This window comes from Mixophyes fleayi, chromosome 1 (assembly GCF_038048845.1).
Source record: "Mixophyes fleayi isolate aMixFle1 chromosome 1, aMixFle1.hap1, whole genome shotgun sequence".
NCBI lineage: Eukaryota > Metazoa > Chordata > Amphibia > Anura > Limnodynastidae > Mixophyes > Mixophyes fleayi.
Window position 1 is genome coordinate 66622746 of NC_134402.1, and position 18599 is coordinate 66641344.

The 18599-nt window shown below is 39.7% G+C and overlaps 1 protein-coding gene across 3 annotated transcripts in view; it reads right to left on the bottom strand.

Moving 5' to 3' along the window:
- NMU (neuromedin U) overlaps positions 1–13032 on the bottom strand; it is a 53633-nt gene extending 40601 nt beyond the window's left edge. The window contains exon 1 of one of the 3 annotated variants that reach the window (XM_075195909.1): positions 12709–13032. In XM_075195909.1, the coding sequence (XP_075052010.1) occupies positions 12709–12868 (160 nt within the window). In that variant the 5' untranslated portion in view covers positions 12869–13032. The remainder of the gene's footprint in view (positions 1–12708) is intronic. The other 2 variants (XM_075195892.1, XM_075195902.1) reach the window with 2 other exon arrangements.
- Positions 13033–18599: the final 5567 nt, after the last annotated feature.

Genomic DNA, 18599 nt, shown 5'->3' on the forward strand with positions numbered 1-18599 from the left:
TCCTTGGAGAGCAGTCCATTCTCCCAAATCCTACCCACTTCATAGTGAAGTTGGCAGACAGGGGCCCTCCATGAAGGGCCATTTTTGCCCCACACCCGTCATCAAGATGATGTGGGCCTCCAAGACACAATTTACGGCGCATTGCCCCCTCTCTCACTTAATCTCCCCTTCAGAGAAAAGAAATATCATCAAGTATAAATTAGCTCTAGACACAATAGTGGTGTCTACTATTGTGTTGGCTAGTGTAACGCCAGTGCTGGCTAGGGGCAAATCCTTTTACACAGTAAATTGCACCTGGGAAGCTTTTCATTCCATTAACATTATCCCAATGCAACTTGGCAATAATTACCCATTAATGTCATTCAAGGATAGATTTTGATGACAGTATAAATATGCAGTAATTAATTAACATGTTGATGAATTCCAATCTTGATCCTTTATAAATACATAAATCTGACAGAATATAAAAAAATATTGCCTTACCGAGCCTTCCAATCTACAACATTACCATCATTTCATATTTCCTGTATGATAAAGTAATAAATAGCACATTAACATGGTAGCAGCGCAAGCAAATATGTGCATATAAAATCAGCAGTTAAAGGAAAATTACTTGTTAAAAATTAGTCTGACTTGTTTGTGACTGACTTGTTTTATCCCTGCTCACTATAGAATGTTTAACTGTCTGCCTGTTGGCGCGAGTCTCTTACTAGAGCAGCAAGGAGCTTTTGTCTGCCGGAGGTTTAACACTTTTATGTGGTTGGAGAATGAAGATGGACAAATATAAGATAAGTATGATATCTATTAGCGCTACAGTATATATATATGTATACAGGGCCAATCCTATCATTAAGCAGACCAAGGAGGTTGCCTAGGGCACCAATGATTAGGGGGCGTCTAAAAGTTACATCATTTCACTGTTCTGTCAGAGTCAGTATTATGTTGGGAGAGTGGCGCTTGGCTATGATGTCACAGCCAAGTGACACACTCCCAGTCCAAGGAGCAATGGATTCCGCCACACCGCCAAGGGGGAGGGTGGTGGGTAGGATGTACATGTGTGTGTGGGGGGGGGTCACTCCTTCCGAGTGGGGCACACCTGTCAGCTTTCTATTTATATTTAAATTGGAACATATAAAGAGGAAGTTAGGACAAGCCCAAAATCCATAATTAGAGTAACAATGGGTGTGAAACCATCAGAATATGCAAATTGCACTAATTGGCATAATATGAATAAAGTTTATTTGAATTTTATTTTTCAGTAAATGTTCATATTATTGTTAATACACATGGGCATTTTTCTGAATATGTGTGTTTATTGATAAAAGTGAATAACATTGCTAGCTCTAGAGAGGTAAAATGAAAAGTTATTGTTAGGAGTTATTTACTAAGTGCAAACCCATAGCAACCAATCAGCCATTAGCTTTCATCGATGCAGATGGACAGATTAGTTGCGACGTATTACTGAACATCTGCTCTTTGCACATAACACAAATGAGGTGATTTACAGTATATTAGGATAACAGCACAATTTTGTATTTGCTGGAATTGAGGGGTGGTACTCTAGTAGCAGGAGGTTGGATTTTTATGTGATATTTACAGAGCACCTCCTAAAGTATCTCCAACTCTCTGCACTGCTAAGAGAGGATATGGACCTAGATGTGTGCTGGATGGACCATTGAAACACACTGTGCGCAATGAAGATGTTTTGCAATGCACAAAGGATGTGCTTAAGTAAATGAGCTCTGTGGACACCACAAGCAGTGTAACAATATTGTCTAGAATATTTTGTAGCATTAATATTTGTGGGAGTAATTTGTGTCATCTTAGATAAATATATATATTTTTTTAATTAAACAGTTTTTAGTATAATGTTCTTGAAATACTAGAAATCTCATTTCTCTTTTTGACAGATCAGATTCATTAGTACTATGTGATCAGGCTCCATTTGAACTGTAAGGAGTAGTTAACTAAAGCATAGTATCATGATCTGCCCACGTAAGTCAATTTAATTGCTGGAGATAATTATTGCGTTCTTACTCGGATTAGTAGGATTATTGCTATTAAAATATCTACAAGTATTTTATTTTTAATTTGGGTTTTATTTGTGTTTTTGCTGGCAGAGCAACGACTGGGAATCAAACGGTATCAGTCACATGAGCACTGTGATAACAAACCACAGTGATCACGGTAAAAGTTAGTTTACAGCATCCTTGCCCACTTTATAATTTTCCCCTCCATGAGATCCCATGGGGAGGGGAGGGTCAAGCGCAGGGGAGCCGCACTTCTGCAAATCGTGTCATTGAGGCTCTGTCCAGCCTACTTCACTAGGGAGTGAACAGGATGCTCTCTTCTGGGAGAGCTACCCAGATTTCAAGAGTCTCCCGGACATACCGCTGGAGAGAAGAGAAAGCTACTTCTAACAGTGTGGGAAATTTTTTTTTACTTTGTTTTAATAAAACTAGCCTTTTCCCAAATGAAACCTTTCTATTCCAATTAAGTAGTATTAGGTAATTTCACTTGTTAGATTTATTGTTAATTTAACTGTTAGGTTATTGTGGCTGGATCACTTATAAATAACTTATGGTATAAATTTATTCACAGGAAATAGTGCAGGGCGCTTATTATAAATAACTGCAAATGTACTTATTTTTGATATTGTGTGTATTTTGGTATAAGAAATGTCCTGTTTGGGAAAGTGGCCCAGTTGACGGATCAGCCAACCCCAAAAGACTGTACAATCAGGGACACACTCCTCTTCTACTAACCCCCAAAAGAAAGTACCTAACCCTTCGGGTACCACTCGCCAGCCACCACCCCGCCCTGTCCCTGGGAGTTATCAGACACCATCGGAGCCCAGGATGGAGAGGAAGTGCTATAGCTGTGGGAAAACTGATCATATGCGGATGGACTGTCCCACAGCATTAGCACCCCAGACTCGTGCCCCTAAACCGAGTCCTAGGGCCCTGCTGACTTGCTTAACCGGCAAAGGTGAGCAGTAAAAACTGTTTCCACCCCTGCCAATCCAACACTGTGTGACGTGTCTGAAGGTGACTTGGAGGGACACCTGTGTGTCCAATAGACCCTACAAAACATGTGGAGGAACCTGCAGCAAGTCCAAGTGGGACGCCTGGAGGGAGAAGGAGGGGGAGACTCAGGGGCATCCATAACTGTAGTGAGCCCCCATCTTATTGATCCTGCTGCAGTATTGCAGGGTCGCACTGCCAAAGTTACTGTGGCAGATGGACTGGAGAAGGTAGTGCCTGTTGCAAGGGTCTATCTGGACTGGGGAGATGGCCGAGAGTTGCAAGATTTTGCCATTATGAATGGCCTCCCAACTGATGTGATCTAGGGCGATGTTGGGGGGGGAATTGTGACCGCATTTCTCAACTCTATTACCTGGAGCCAAGCTGCCGAACTACAGTCTTCAGGATCTGCACCTGCACAACCCAGCTCAGAGGAAAAGACCACATCTGCTGTTTCTTCAGGAAACAGACAGCCCTTTGCCTCTGGAAAGACTACGTCCCCTAGCAACACAGAAGATGTTGTCTCTTGCCAACCTGATCTTATGGGGGTGCCCAGTGATGCTCCTGTCCCTAGCAGTATGCCAGGTCCAGCGGTGAGTACAGCTGACCACAGTGACCCCTCGTTTGACTGACCCCACTTTGACTGACCCTAGTAACCCCAACATAGACCCCCCTGCATCGTATCATGACTTAGACGATAGTGAGGGCCACAGTGAAGAGTTCAGGGCAGCTCAGCTCTCTGATCCCTCACTGGAAGGCATGAGCCGCCAGGCCCACAACAGCCTTCCAGCCATGAAGGTGGGGCATGTGACCCATTAAGTAGTATTAGGTAATTTAACTTGTTAGATTAATTGTTAATTTAGCTGTTAGGTTATTGTGGCTGTATCACTTATAAATAACTTATGGTATAAAATTATATAAAGGAAACAGCGCAGGGCACTTATTATATATAATTGCAAATGTACTTGTTTTTTATATTGTGTGTATTTTAGTATAAGAAATGTCGTGTTTGGGGTTTTGTTACTTTGCTAAAGGAAATCTCCAATTAGGCATATGTGGGGAGGGAGTCTGTTTTGCTGATAGCAGGAAATGCTAACTAAGTCTTTTTATGTGAAGTGTCAAATGCCTGCTCTGGCCTGAAGGCCCAGCAGGGAGCCGTTACCTGTATCCTGGTTAAAGTGAAAGGAAATCTCTGATCAATGTGATTTAGGATATCACAGATTACTGCAAATTTTGTTAAGTATAAATTGCATTTAAATCCATGTTTGGGGAAACACATTGCATCCTGATACTAAAAATAACTCAAACTTCAGGGGGCCTGGCTTCTCCCCTGCGAGGCTGTGTTGAAAACTGTATAAAACAGCACTGGTTTGCACTGAAATATTTCCTTCTTGTTTCTTCTGACCTCTTGATCACTAGTACTTTAAACCAGTGTGAAAGCAAATAAACATCACTTGCTTCAAAGACCTGCTTGACAACTTCTTCCATGCTGAAATTCCTGTGACCTACAGATTAGACCCAACTCTAATCCGTTCCCGGCTGTACTGAGGTTTGGACCCAGCTTCCCGGTATCACTGCTCTGCCCGCTAGCCAGCAGCTCTGGCCAGTGTGATAGGCCAGGAGGGATCCATCCACAGCAACCCTGATCTATAGGAAGAGGTCAGGGGTACCAGCCAAGGTGTGCCAGCAAGGTTGTACCCTAGCAGCAACAGTTGCCCAGAAGGAACGCGGTTCTGGATGCTGTGAAGGAGTCCAGTGGTGGCAGCATTCGTAAGCCCCTCTTACTGCAGTTAGAGGGCACATTTGGGATAAAGAAAGGGAACAGTGGTAAAGTAAGCCCAGCCGGTTCCCAGCAGCAACAGACAGGGTGGCATAGGTGGTCCATCCTGTCACAGTTATCAAGAAAAATCATAGCATGGATCCTAGCCCTATAACCATCCAAACCTTGCCAAAAGTTTACATGTCTGCTATCCCTATGTTTGGGAGACTAAAGCTTCAATAACTGTCTCACTGCAAAAATTGGGAGAATTTAGAAAAAAGTGTATTATTTTGCGATTATCCCTGTGTTCCCCTATCTATTCCCAATAATATAAACATATTTAATTCAATGAGGTATCAGATGCAGTGTTCATCCCAGGACCTATTTCACTAGCGCTTCATCCAGCTTTTTTTTTTACTTACCGTCCAGCTCTGTCCAACGATAAACACCCGCTCTGTGCCTGCGCTACCACCCAAGGGTGTCAGTACCACTGCCACTTAAACTAGGGGGCCTGGATCATGCACTGCTCCTTTAAGAAGATAGCGACATTGTCATGACATCACTATGTCACATTCATGATGCTGTCAGTAGAGGAGCCTACCGAAGCCAGCCGAAGAAGCTGCGCTTAGCTACAAGGTGAGACAAGGGGAAAAGAGTTTGTGGAGAAAACTGGGGTGCGGTCTGTGGAAGTGGTGAGTATCTGGAGAGTGGGGACTCTGGAGAGTGTGGCAGTGAGTCTGTGGAGACCAGAGAAGTGAAGGTGGAGAGGTTGTGGGTTGTCTTGACGGCCATGATTTATTTCACAAGTCCCTAAACTGGGTGAATTTTCGTGTCACGTCAGTATATGATGTAGCATTCACACATTATCTTTCAGTAATATATTTCAAATATATTGGCATTTAAAGAGGTAGTACAATATTATTTGTGACTCTTTAATTTAATACATAAAGTTGTGCTGGTGCTGTAGGGAAGAAACTGAGGTTCTGGATATTACAGCTCAGCTGCTTAAACTAAAGGGGGGGGGCTTATAACTGAATGTGGAGCTGAGTTTGGGAAGGGGTATTTATTAAATTGGGGCAGCTTTGAGGGGAATATTTTTTATGGGTGTATTTATTAAATGTGATTAGATATGTCAGTGCAGGTTGGGGAGAAATAGGTATATTAATTAAATGTGAATGCTATTAATATAATGCTTGTGATGATTGCAGGTAGGGAGGCCTAATAATTAAGCATGGGTAATATTGATTTAAAGTCGGGGCTGGTGTCGGAGTGTTCACTCATTGCTAGACTTATTATTTCATGCATCTATTATTTTTCCAAACAGGGCCCCAACATTCCAGGATTGAGACAAGCAGCAACTGAGCAAATGTGAGCAGACCCAAGAACATGTAGGGGAGTCTGCTAACTCCTGGTTCTGGTGGGGCAGTCAGGACTTTGTCCCCAGTGCAGGGTAGCAGGGAGGTATGTCCCACTTCACACTGCTCTACTCTGAATGGCAAGTTGTGTGCACCTTACAGCATTGCCCCTGTATTTCAAATGGGTGGGCAGGCGTTGGAGAGCAACCTTGCACTGGCTAAAAAAAAACAGGCATAAAAAAAATTAATTATAAAATAATATCAGTACGTCCTGTCTAGACAGCAAGTGGGCAATAATCGCAAGAGTCATTATAATATTTTCATTATTATTATTGCAAGCTATTACACTGGCTACACCCGGCTAATTCTTAATGTCACCCGGCTGGCAAAATTTTCTGTGAAGAACACTGAAATGACAGCCCTATTTCTCCTTATAACAACAACATAGACTTCACCTAGATTTAGAAATAACTATTCCTAGACAATTCAGTGGTCAGTCTGACTGCTGAGCATCTGTCTCTGTGTCCACATGGATTACTAAATTGGACAATTAAGTCGGTCAGCACTGTGGCCAATAATGTCTTGTTGCCCAGTTATAGGGGTCACATGTCTTAAAAAAGTATGCAGAAATCATGACCTGGATTACAACTGCTATGCAGATGAAATTCAACTGAACCCAATATCAATCCTCAATGGCTAACTAGCTGAGCTCCAGGAGTAGATAAGAGCCAGCTGGCTGAAGTTGAATCCTCATAAAACAGAGGTTCTTATGATGGGAATTCACCACCATATGATAAAACTGCAGATGAATCAGCCAACTGGGCCTAAGCTTGTGGGTTCTGAGTTGCCAAACTCTCATCACATGCAGTAACATGGTGTTTTCCCTGATTGTGACTTGACACATAAACACCAGGTGTCAGCCATGACCAAATCTTAATTTTTTTCATCTGAGGAACATTGCTAAAATACAGCATTTGAATCCCCCAGATCTTCACAGGTTTATTGACATTCAAAGCTCAACTCTTTGGTCTGCAGATGAAGGACTACTAACAGTACCTAACATCTCCTATGCTTCATACAGGGCCCATGCTTTTAGCTTTGTGACTCCTGCTCTTTGGAACTAGCTGCCTCACACAGTCCCAGAGGCCTCCTCTACAAATTATCAAAGCAAGACTCTAGACTTATCTGTTTCATTAACAAATCTCTACTTTCATAATACCTAATGCTTAACTCTCTTGTCAGTATTCGGTTAATCTTTAATATGTTTATTTTGTACCATGTGTTTTTGTAACTGTAAAAGAGCTATATAAATAAAATTATTACTATCATTATCATCTCATATTTTATGTCTATCACAAGCATATTTAAACTGCTCTACTGTATTAGCCTCTGCCACCTCTGTTGGGAGGCTATTCCACTTATCCACTACCCTTTCTGTGAAGTAATATTTACTCAAATTTCCTCTGATCCTACTTCCCCTCCAGTGTCAGTACATGTCCTCATGTTCTAGTACTTCTCTTCCTTTGAAGAATGTTTCCCTCCTGTACCTTGTTCAAACCCTTGATATATTTGCAAGTTTATATCATGTCCCCCCTTTCCCTTCTCTGCTCCAAACTATACACATTAACATCTTTTAGTGTTTCCGGGTATGTTTTGTGCTGCAGGCCATTCACCATTTAATTTTCTCTTCTTTATACAGTCTCTAATGTATTTATATCCTTCTGGACACAGTATTCTAGATGAGGACGTACCAATAGCCTATAGAGTAGCATTATTACTTCTTTCTTTCTGACACTGATTCCTCTCCCTATGCAACCAAGCATCTAACTTGCTTTCCTCATTGCTTTGTTACATTGCTTATCTGCCTTTAAGTCACCTGAAAGAGTGACTCCTAGATCTCTTTCCTCCTCAGTATTTTCCATTATAGTGCCATTAATACTATATTTAGCCTTTGGGTTTTTAAGATCCAAGTGCATGATTTTGCATTTTTGGGCATAAAAATGTAGTTGCCACTCTCTTGACCATTCCTCTAGTCTACCTAGATCATCTGTCATTTGTTTTATCCCTCCTGGGGGTAAATGTATCAAGCTGAGAGTTGTCCGGCGGGTTTGAAAAGTGGAGATGTTGCCTATAACAACCAATCAGATTCTAGATTTCATTTTGTAGAATGCACTAAATAAATGATAGGTAGAATCTGATTGGTATTTCAAACCCGCCGGAAAACTCTCAGCTTGATACATTTACCCCCTGGTGTGTCTACCCTGTTGCATATCTGTGTCATCTGCAAAAAGGCATACTTTCCCTTCAGTGCCTTTTGCAATGTCACCAATAAAAATATTAAAAAGAAAAACATGCTCTTAGATTTGCCATACTCTCACATAAAAAGTTACATCATGATTTGTTAATTTATTGTGATAATATTCTGATTTGCTACAAATGCTGTTTGAATTTGGCACAGGAAGCAGTCAGTGTGCCTTATTTCATCCATTCAGTTTTATGTGTTTCATATAAATGCTCTGGACCCATTAAATTATAAAGCAAACATAAGGTAGGAAGTAAGTTATATTCACCACCTCCTCCTTGTGGTATCAAAATAATACTCTCAATAAAAAAATTAAAAAAATAAATTGAAAACAAAAGAATCTCTTTGAACATCTCATAAAGGTTATGTTTAGATGACGTTATTTTTTAAATGTGCTTAACAATTTATATTCACATTCTCTATCATAATTTTATTACAATTGATTGATACACAAAGTACAACACAGGAATGAACACAATAACAACATTATATAAATTACTATTAAATATATAGCTCAGTAGAACGTGGGATGTAGTCAACAAACAATACCGCAATTCAATTAAATACTGTCTGCACTGAAGACGTCACAAAGACGATTGGTCTACAGATTTTTTCTTACTACGTCACCAGAAACACTGTCTGTTTGAATGTTTGGGTACATGAGTGAAAACGTACTAATTACACAATGATCATTCCATATACAGGAAAAACACTGTGCAACTAATTACTCACCAAACCATCATTGTATCTGTACTGCTTGTGCAATAACTATAGACGCCTGGCTGGCTGGACGGTGATATACATGGTATGCTGGATAAATTCTTTGTCTCCAAACCAGTTAGAAAACTCCAAAGACTTGTTCATACATATGCAATGAGAAAACTTATTTGTCCTATTTTGTGTGCTTTGCATGTATTTATTAGTGTGTATAAAGTGCAAACCGAAGGGGTCAGGTGTAAAGGAGCCCTTAATACCCTTAAGGGGTATATTTACTAAATTGCAGGTTTGAAAAAGTGGAGATGTTGCCTATAGCAACCAAGCAGATTTAAGCTGTCATTTTGTAGAGCGCACTAAGTACATGACAGCTAGAATCTGATTGGTTGCTATAGGCAACATCTTCACTTTTTCAAACCCACAGTTTAGTAATTCTAGCCCCTAAGCTCAAAAGTATGGACTCTTAAGACTTAAGGTTGCTAGTCAAGTTGGACCTAAATAATCTGCTACACTAGAGCTAAGCAAACCACTTCATCAACTCTCTTCAGGTGTATACATCACATTAAAAAAAATCACAGATTGTCCCAAGAACTACATAAACAATAATAATTGTTGCATTTCATTGCAACAGACTAAGTTCTGAACTGCACAACTAATTACTGACCACAGCTTCAATAGTTCATTTATTCTTTACTGTAGCAAATTACATATTATTCACATGTGATTGTCAGCTCATTTGTATTCTCTTTCATGTAAATATGTGTTGTCTTTCTTATAGAGGAAATAGATGTTTTATAAATGGGAAGAGGTACGAAATTAATTTTAAGCATCATTTGAAGCTATTTGTAGCAGAGTAATATAGTGCACAGCTATAAACTATTAAAAGACATAAACCCTTTTGGAAACGTTCATAAACGTGCTGTAAAATGTAATGTATTATGCATTAAGCCTGAAATTGGATAACACTGATAATATGCATGAATAATGATATCATGTTAAATTTAATACATTCTGAACACATTCATTTAAGTTAGATTTCCACCTCCTTAATGAATTGCTACAGGTGCTGGTGTTGTTGTTGGGGCTGGATGTTAGCAGAGACGACAATGGTCACTTCTGCTCGCACTTGGGCTTATAGAAACCGCAGAACGTTCTACAAAACACTAATTCCATCATTGATTATTACACCCCAGGGCTTGTACACAAGGGTCCTGAAGTTAGTTCCAACACATAAGCACAGCTTATAGGCATCACAATACAGATCACTGAACTGTATAGAGCAGGGGTCAGGAAACTTTTTTACCTTTTACCCCCAAATATATTTAGATACGCCGACGTTACCCCCTTGATTTGAAAGGAAGAAAATCATATATTATTAATTATTGGAATTCAAAATGTTATTGAGTCTATTCAAAATTCTTTGAAAGCTTCAACTTCAAAACTTCAGGTTTTGGAGAAATGATGTTGCTTCATTTTTGATACGAGAGCATCAATATTGGGGCATTTTGATGTCAGAGCAATATGGATACAGTCTTCAGCGTCCAATCGATTTCTCTGCTTTGTTTTTATGTTCGTTAGAGTGGAAAATCCTTGTTCGCAAAGGTAGGTTGTTGCAAGAGGCAGCAACTTTTTGACTGTCTCCTCATGTGTAATTTTGAATGCAGCTGTTGACATCCAAAAATATGACAGATCTGCTTTGTTTTAAAATGCAATACGTGCTTCATTATTGCATCGAAGCTCAAGAAGTGCCTCTGCCAACCCTTGAGGCTCTTCTGGTACAACAGCAATTTCACATTTAAAGGGGTCTACAATCTAACTGACAACATGTGAATCGGCAGCATTACCCCAAGGAATTTAATTTTTACCCCATTTGGGGTAATTTACCCCTGTCCCCTGACCACTGGTATAGAGAATGCACCAACTGTAAATATGACCATCCATAGTGGAACCTGGATGCCAGAAAAATGCTGTCTCAGTAGTCTATCCAGCATTCACATGATGTTGTGACTGTCGTGCATGAAATATATATATTTGTGAGCATATTCTAACCAGCTGCAGAGCATCTGATATGAATATAAATATAAAAATACCAACAGCTTTGGTACATCTCAGACAGGACATTCTACATGTTTCCTACTTATTTCCTAAAATAATGCAAATGATTAAATTAACCAGGACTGAATTGAGTAATGCAAATTTATGATGTTTTTGGACATGCACGGGGTGAAATAGGTCATGTTATGAAGTATTAATATTTACAGCATAGCTTCCAAAATTATTTCCCAGTTGAATTAATTTGAGCTAATTTAAATCTGAGCATATTAATGGTGTATTTAATACCAATCATGTAATTCAGTCCAGGCTAACTGAGTAGGTGAAATTAGGGTTAGACCATTAAGGTATGTTACACCATGTATAGTTTTTCATTTATTTTCCAAAAAAAAAGACTGAATAATCTAAGATATATTTGATATAACTCAGACATTATCCACATTATGTAATTATTGCAAATGCTGCAAATATTTTCATGTCTACATGTGTAACTAATAAGGGATCTGCAATAGTGGATCCTGATATAATGACCTAATATAAGGGGGGAATCACTGACATTCAGGAATCGAGATGTGTCATTGAAAATGGTCTTTCTATTTGCTTTAGTAATTAAGAATGTAAAAATGTTAAAGTATTTATCTATACTTATTCTCCTTTTATAAGCACTGCGATCTTTCACAATGCAGCGACAACATCTCACAACACCAGCGTTCCTAAATATTTCCTTTACCACTAAATAATATCAAACAAAAACCTGCAGATAAAAACTGACAATTGTTCTTAGGCAGCATAATTCCAATCCTAGCTCAACTTCTCAACTTCAGGATCCAGCAGTTCCCCACGTTCGCACACAATGCCCAGGAATAATCTCATTTTACCCAGCTGTCAGTTCCTACATTCTCTAATGCATAGCATTTTAATGAGCAGTATTTGGAGAAAACCAAATTATGAGAACAGACAGGAAAGAGGATTTCTCCATGTGTGTATAAGAGGTCAGTAGGTTGCGAAGAGTCAGGGAAGTCAGTGACAGACATGCAGAATAACACAGAGCACCACACAGAGGCACGAAGAGATTCCACAGACCCTGCCTGGTTTGACATTTAAATTAATACGTTTTTGTAGAAGTCTGCAAGTGACAGTTTAAAATACTGATAACACAATAAAAAGATTTAACAAAAACTATAAAATTATAGGCATGAAGTACTACAGGACCAAAGATAAGGGAATAGTTTGAGGACAGATTACATCACATTAGGTTTAGATAATCTAGCAGTGTCTTCAGCTCTTGTGAAACTACAAGTCCCAGCAAACTGGAACCTGTACTTTCATAGGTTGCTTACATCTGTTTTGCATGAACAGAAGCGTTAAAGAAAAATACAAAACATAAGGTAACAAAGTATAGTCAGTATAATAACATAACATTCTCAGATTACTGTATAGGGGTGGTGGTACCTGTTGCTTTTGCTAATGAGAAGTTGATGCGCTGCGTGGCAAAGATCTTACCTTGGCAGATGCCAGTCAAGGATACTAGAATGACGAGAATCAGCAGCCCACACGGAGTCTGCCCCCTGAAGTTGTGTTTTTGGTGCCAGCTCTGGGTGCTTTCTTCCCTGATATAATTCTGCATACCAAGCTGCCTCTTGCAACTGCTAGGACTCAGCATCGTTTTTGCACACAGCCTCCCCTGATTAGTATAGAAGAAGTGAGGCAGTCCCTCCTGGCAGCACTTGCTTAGACCTCCCGGGCTCTTCCAGTGCACTCCGGCGCTTCCCCGGCTGCCTCGCACTTATATAGTGTAGCCATGTGGTGGATGCAGGCAGATCGCGGTGCGCACAGCAAGAACTATCGTCATCAGTCCATAGCATCCGCCCACCCGCTCGTTTCCCTGGATCACTCACACCGAGCCCCGCACGTAGGGCTCTCCATCCCTGACACAGGCCAACAATGTTACATGCCTTTAATTAGTGTATAGCTAATTGCCCATGTACTTTTTTTTACGATCTGGTAAATAACTTTAGCAGGTACGCAAGACATCGTGCTAACTGCAAAATTCCACTCTTCTATAGGTGCTTTCAGAAGTTTAGGAATCTCATAATACATATATATAATTATACCAAATCTAGTTTCAAATCTGTTGCTCAAGTTAATCACAAACCGTTTTACCATACTGTCTTTCCTGTAAAATAAATAAATACAATCCAAAATTATTATTATAAATATTATTATTATTATTATTTTATTATTATCAATATTATTATTATTTATTGTCTTTTATTTATAAATTACATAAAGCTGCTATGTACATTGAGGGGATCAAGACACAAATAAATTACATACAATGACATAAAATAGAAGGTAAAGAGGTGTGGTGAACCCTTGATACATGAAATAGAGGAAAGTGTAGCTGCTGGTGTTGAAAGCGCATGTGGCTACTGTAATGCAGTGACATTTTCTAACGCCTAGAATAAAACAGTTGCTAACATTTCTCTGCAGGTACTGGTGGTGCGGCACAGGTGGAATGAGGGCAGTTGTCAAAAGGCGTCAGCTGTCACCCATAAATTTTCTTCACCATTTATTTTAACATAATTATACACTCCTCCCTCTTCTAGTTCTAGAGAAGGCTATTGTTATCGTGCTGCATGGGTACTCTTGTGGTTATCCAAATTCACTATATATACAGAGGTTGTAGAAGACCCCCCTTCTCCACAAAGAATTTTTTCTATTCACCTAATGGTGACGGAGAAGGAGGAAGCACTATTTGCACACGCGGCTAACACAGGGCCATAATTAGTGCTGTGCGATAGGGGGCGACCTCCCAGGGTGCAATGCTGAAGGGGGTACAGTTTATGACTCTTTCAGGTACATTTAGTTAAAATTAAGGGCTGGGGAGGGTGTTTAAGTTTCTCGCCCCAGGCGCTAATATTTGAAGTTACGGCTCTGGGCTAACATCAGTGCATAGAGCTTTGACCCATGAGGGATCCAGTGAAACTGGAGAGGCTTCAGCTGGATCACATGTTAAAGTCAAGTGATGCCATACTGAGATGTGGTACTTTGCTGTGAGAAGCTTTGCTTTTGGCAGCGTAATAAATTGACTAATACCGCTGTCCCCTTAGAGGTTTAAGGGGACTTCAATAAGCATCGGTAAACAGGTTAAGGCTAGAAAACTCTTTGGTTTCTGTGGCGTTAACCTTTGTTAAATCAGAAAAAATGGTCAAAGAAAGGTTACCAAATGAACACAAAAAAAAAAGGAATCCCGCGCTGGGCAGCACCACACCAAATAAACACAAGTCGCAGCTGTAAAACAGGGCCAATTGCTAGCCCCTAATCAAAAACAACCACAGACCATAAAAAGATAAAGCAGCACTGAATAGTGATATATAGGTGTGGCCTTAACTAGAACAATCAAAGTAAACCATGACAGTATACATAAAACCAGAGATAATAGTATGTAAGAAAAATATTTTTAATGTCTCAATAAATATAATACATAGGCCTCATAAATTGGCAATTGAAACCAAAAATTTAAAAAACATTGGGACTAAAAGATGTATAAATGAAATCACAAATGGTGTCTATAAACGGACTAGATTGATGAGTATGTCCACGTAACTAGTAAATATATGGTAGTTCATATAGTGATATAATAACAATAAAAATACCAAAAAAATCCCTCCAGGATATCCAGCAAATCGGCCCATAGGTTGGAAGATATATAGCAATCAAAGTAATTCTGGTATATTAATGGTATTCCACGTCCAGATGCTGGTGGAATGTCACTGGCAAAGGACTTGCATAGGAAATAAATTATATAACTCACTTAATTGTTTTAGTGGTTCCAATGCTGCAACTCCCAGCTAATGACTTTAGTCCGGGTGCTCTGTACACAACCGTCGGAGAACATTACCCAGAAGCGCAGCAGTATGTTTCCTCGTTGTCAGTGACGTTAGTATTAGCAAGGTGAGTAGGTCTTCACATGCAAAAAAAATGTAGAGATTGATTTCAGCATTTGTAGCAAGTTCCAATTTGATCAATTAGGGCACATAAATCCTGAAGGGAAAAAACTGGTATCAGTGTAAATATGAAATGAGTCCAATATCAGATAACTGAAACAGCGAACCCAGTGTAAAATCTGACGCGTTTCGTCTATTGAACCGAGACTTTATCAAAGATAGAACATAGATAGTTTGTATCTTTGTTAAACTCTCAGTTTTCATTTTAGGTTTTATAGTAAGAATTTGTGTGATCATTGCTAAGCACTCAAGATTATCCTGCTCTGATTGGCTACTTCTAGTACAGGAGGAGGGAAAGTAAAATTGATGCCCAACTCACTAAACACAATCAAGGCTAATCATCTAGATGATGGTGATGGTTCAAGGATTGAAGGGCAACTACAGTAACTCCTGGTTTCCCATATTAAAAAACAAGTGATCCAAGAAAATAAAAATAAACCCTGTATAATATGTATATGAACTACCCACCATAAAAATAAGGGGCACAGATTACTAATTGGAGAATTATGTATCACATAGAAATATTGTAATATTTATATTGTAAATAATAAATTATGACGTCTAATTAGAGATTCATTTACATAATATCATGTATGTGAATGATATAAATAAGTGGGGACCATTTCACTCACCATTCATTCACTCATTAACTAAAAATACAATTGTGAGGCCATATACATATTGATTTAATGATATAGATGGTGCACATGATCATACATGTTTATAAATACACTACTTATCTCATCACTCTAGGAAACAGGATGCACGTGACAGGATCAAGTAAAAATAAATGTATAATAAGAAGAAAGAAGAAATTGAGAGGCGATAATTCAGAGACAGATACTTACCCCTTAATTTGAAACACATCATTATTTTCCTTATTTTTAATATTTTGCCATTTTATGTCTAAAATTTACACTCAGATACATTTTTAAATTTTCTCTTTAGTGCACCACAAGACAGCAACTTTCTTCTTTTTTGTTTTTAACTCAATAAATTTTATTAAGTCATTTATCATTGTGATACAAAAGATTTGTATATAAATCAGCTTTGAAATTACAAAAAACATTTAAAATATAACAGGAAAATGCAACTTCAAACTTGGGAATAAAGGGAGGGGAAGGAAAAATAGGAGCGAGGCATTAATCATAATCAGGGCCGGATTAAGGGAATGGAGGTCCCTGGGCTAAGGGGGTTCCCATTCCCCCGTGAGGCCCCCCCATTAGCCACCTGCCCTTCCCCCATGAGCTCCCCCCTGTTAGCCCCCTCACCCCCAAGCGCTTACCTTCTCCTGTCACTGTTGTCCTTCGGCGGCACTCTGTAAGCTCCTTACTGAGGAGATCTCGTGACACTCTCACGGGATCTCCACAGAAAGGAGATTACTGAGCACCGCGGAAGGACAACAGTGACAGGCTCAGCAGCATTGATCGGGCCGGGGGCACCCCCTCCCCTGGCTAATAATGCTGCTGAGCCCTGTCAAGGGCCCCCTGGATGCCCGAGGCCCCTGGGCTGTAGCCCAGTTAGACCTCGGGTTAATCCGGCCCTGATCATAATACAGACAATACTAAAGCTGGTTACACACTACATTGTTTCCAATAATCGCCTCGAACAGCCGACATACAACCGCTCGTTGAAAATTCGGGTCAGTGTGTGTAGTAACACGATGGTCGAAAGTCTGCCCAAATGGACTATTATCTCCTCATTTGGTTGGTCGTACCATTTAATATTTTCGGTCCAATCTCATTTCCGCTGTGTAGTGTGTATAGACTTCCGACCGATCCACGACAATCCTCCAATACTTCCTCGACCTGGGGGGCGTGTGTATGTAAATTTTTTATGTCAATCCTAGTCCCACGTGGTGCGGAATCCACACATCACTGTGTTTTGTATCGATGTATATTGCACCTGTCTGGCTGCAGACCGTTACACTTGTGTAAAGCACGTGTGTTATTACCCTTTGCGTCTTTATACACTTATACCTTTATAACCTAGTAACGTTATATTAACCTTTAGTAACTTATAATTGTGAAGTACGCAGAATAAACCACACAGTGTTCAAGCAACATTTTTATTGCTGGAAAAGGTACAAAAATTTTAACACACACAGAAAGATCCGCATGAGAAGTGAACGTGCCCATACCAATCACAGAGCTGAGTACTGCAGAGTATTATTTTTAGTATTTAGTATTTTTAAAGGTGCTACTGGTTTGTGGCAGAACAGGTCTTGATGTCGTTTCTATTCCCTTTGATTTCTTTATCTACGAAACAAGGAAATAAAAAAATCTTTAACATTTAACTGCAATATCTGTAATTTATATTCAACGACATAAATACTCTCATTTTCTCACCTTGCACACTGCTCGACATCAGTTTATATTTTGGTCCCTGTGGCGAAATCACAATAATAGCGGGCTTAACCTCCGAGCATTCTGGAAAACAGGTGCCATTTTGGTTATTATAATGGTACAGGTGTAACATTAGTAGTATCAGTGGTATCTAAACAGGCCTTCTCAACGTTAATTCTTCATTCTGACATAAAAAATTAGGTTATAAATTAGCATTTTACATTGCTTTATGTGACACTACATCTACACTACAGGTACAGTACGTGTGCTACTGACCTTTTTTAATGTCGTTGTCGTCCTGGTCCAATACTTTGACCATCATCTCCACCTCTCTTGGCCTCATTGGATTTGCTCTTTGCTCTTCTTGAGTATCTCCACCCCCCACCTTAACTTTTCCAACATTTTTTGGCCCTTCCAGCACCATTTCTGACTCTGTCTTCGTCTCCGTCTCCATAGCTGCAACCCCCACTGACACCTTCTCCTCACCCGCAACCCCCACTGACATCTTCTCCTCAACATTGACCCCCACTGTCACCTTCTCCTCAACCTTAACACCCACTGACACCTTCTCACTCGCCATCTTCTGACGCTCCTCGGCGCCAAACAGGTTCCTCTGTCATTTTATACACTCTGACATGGGCGTTTGTTTCTGCTGTGGACCAATCAGAGATGATGCACGCCGAGAATGGAGCATTCCGTTACATACGAAGGGATTTTATTATTAGAAAATATTCACTGCATTCCACTTTAGCAGTTAAATGTTTTCCTAAATTTAATGTATATTACTAAACTTCTATTTTATAGAAATGAATGAAGAGACAGTCTTGCCTTCTCTTTTTAGGCAGCTTTGGGAGTTAACTATAGCGAAAGCTCTGCCCCTTTATGCTAATGCCTTTGGTATCTCGTTACATTGCAAATGTCGCTGCAGTGTGTACGAAATTGAAATCATTGCTCACGACAACATGGCTGTTAAAAGTCGCTAAAGTGACGTCCGCTCTTCCCTTTATCGTCCTAAACAAGGCTAGTATGTATGCAGTCC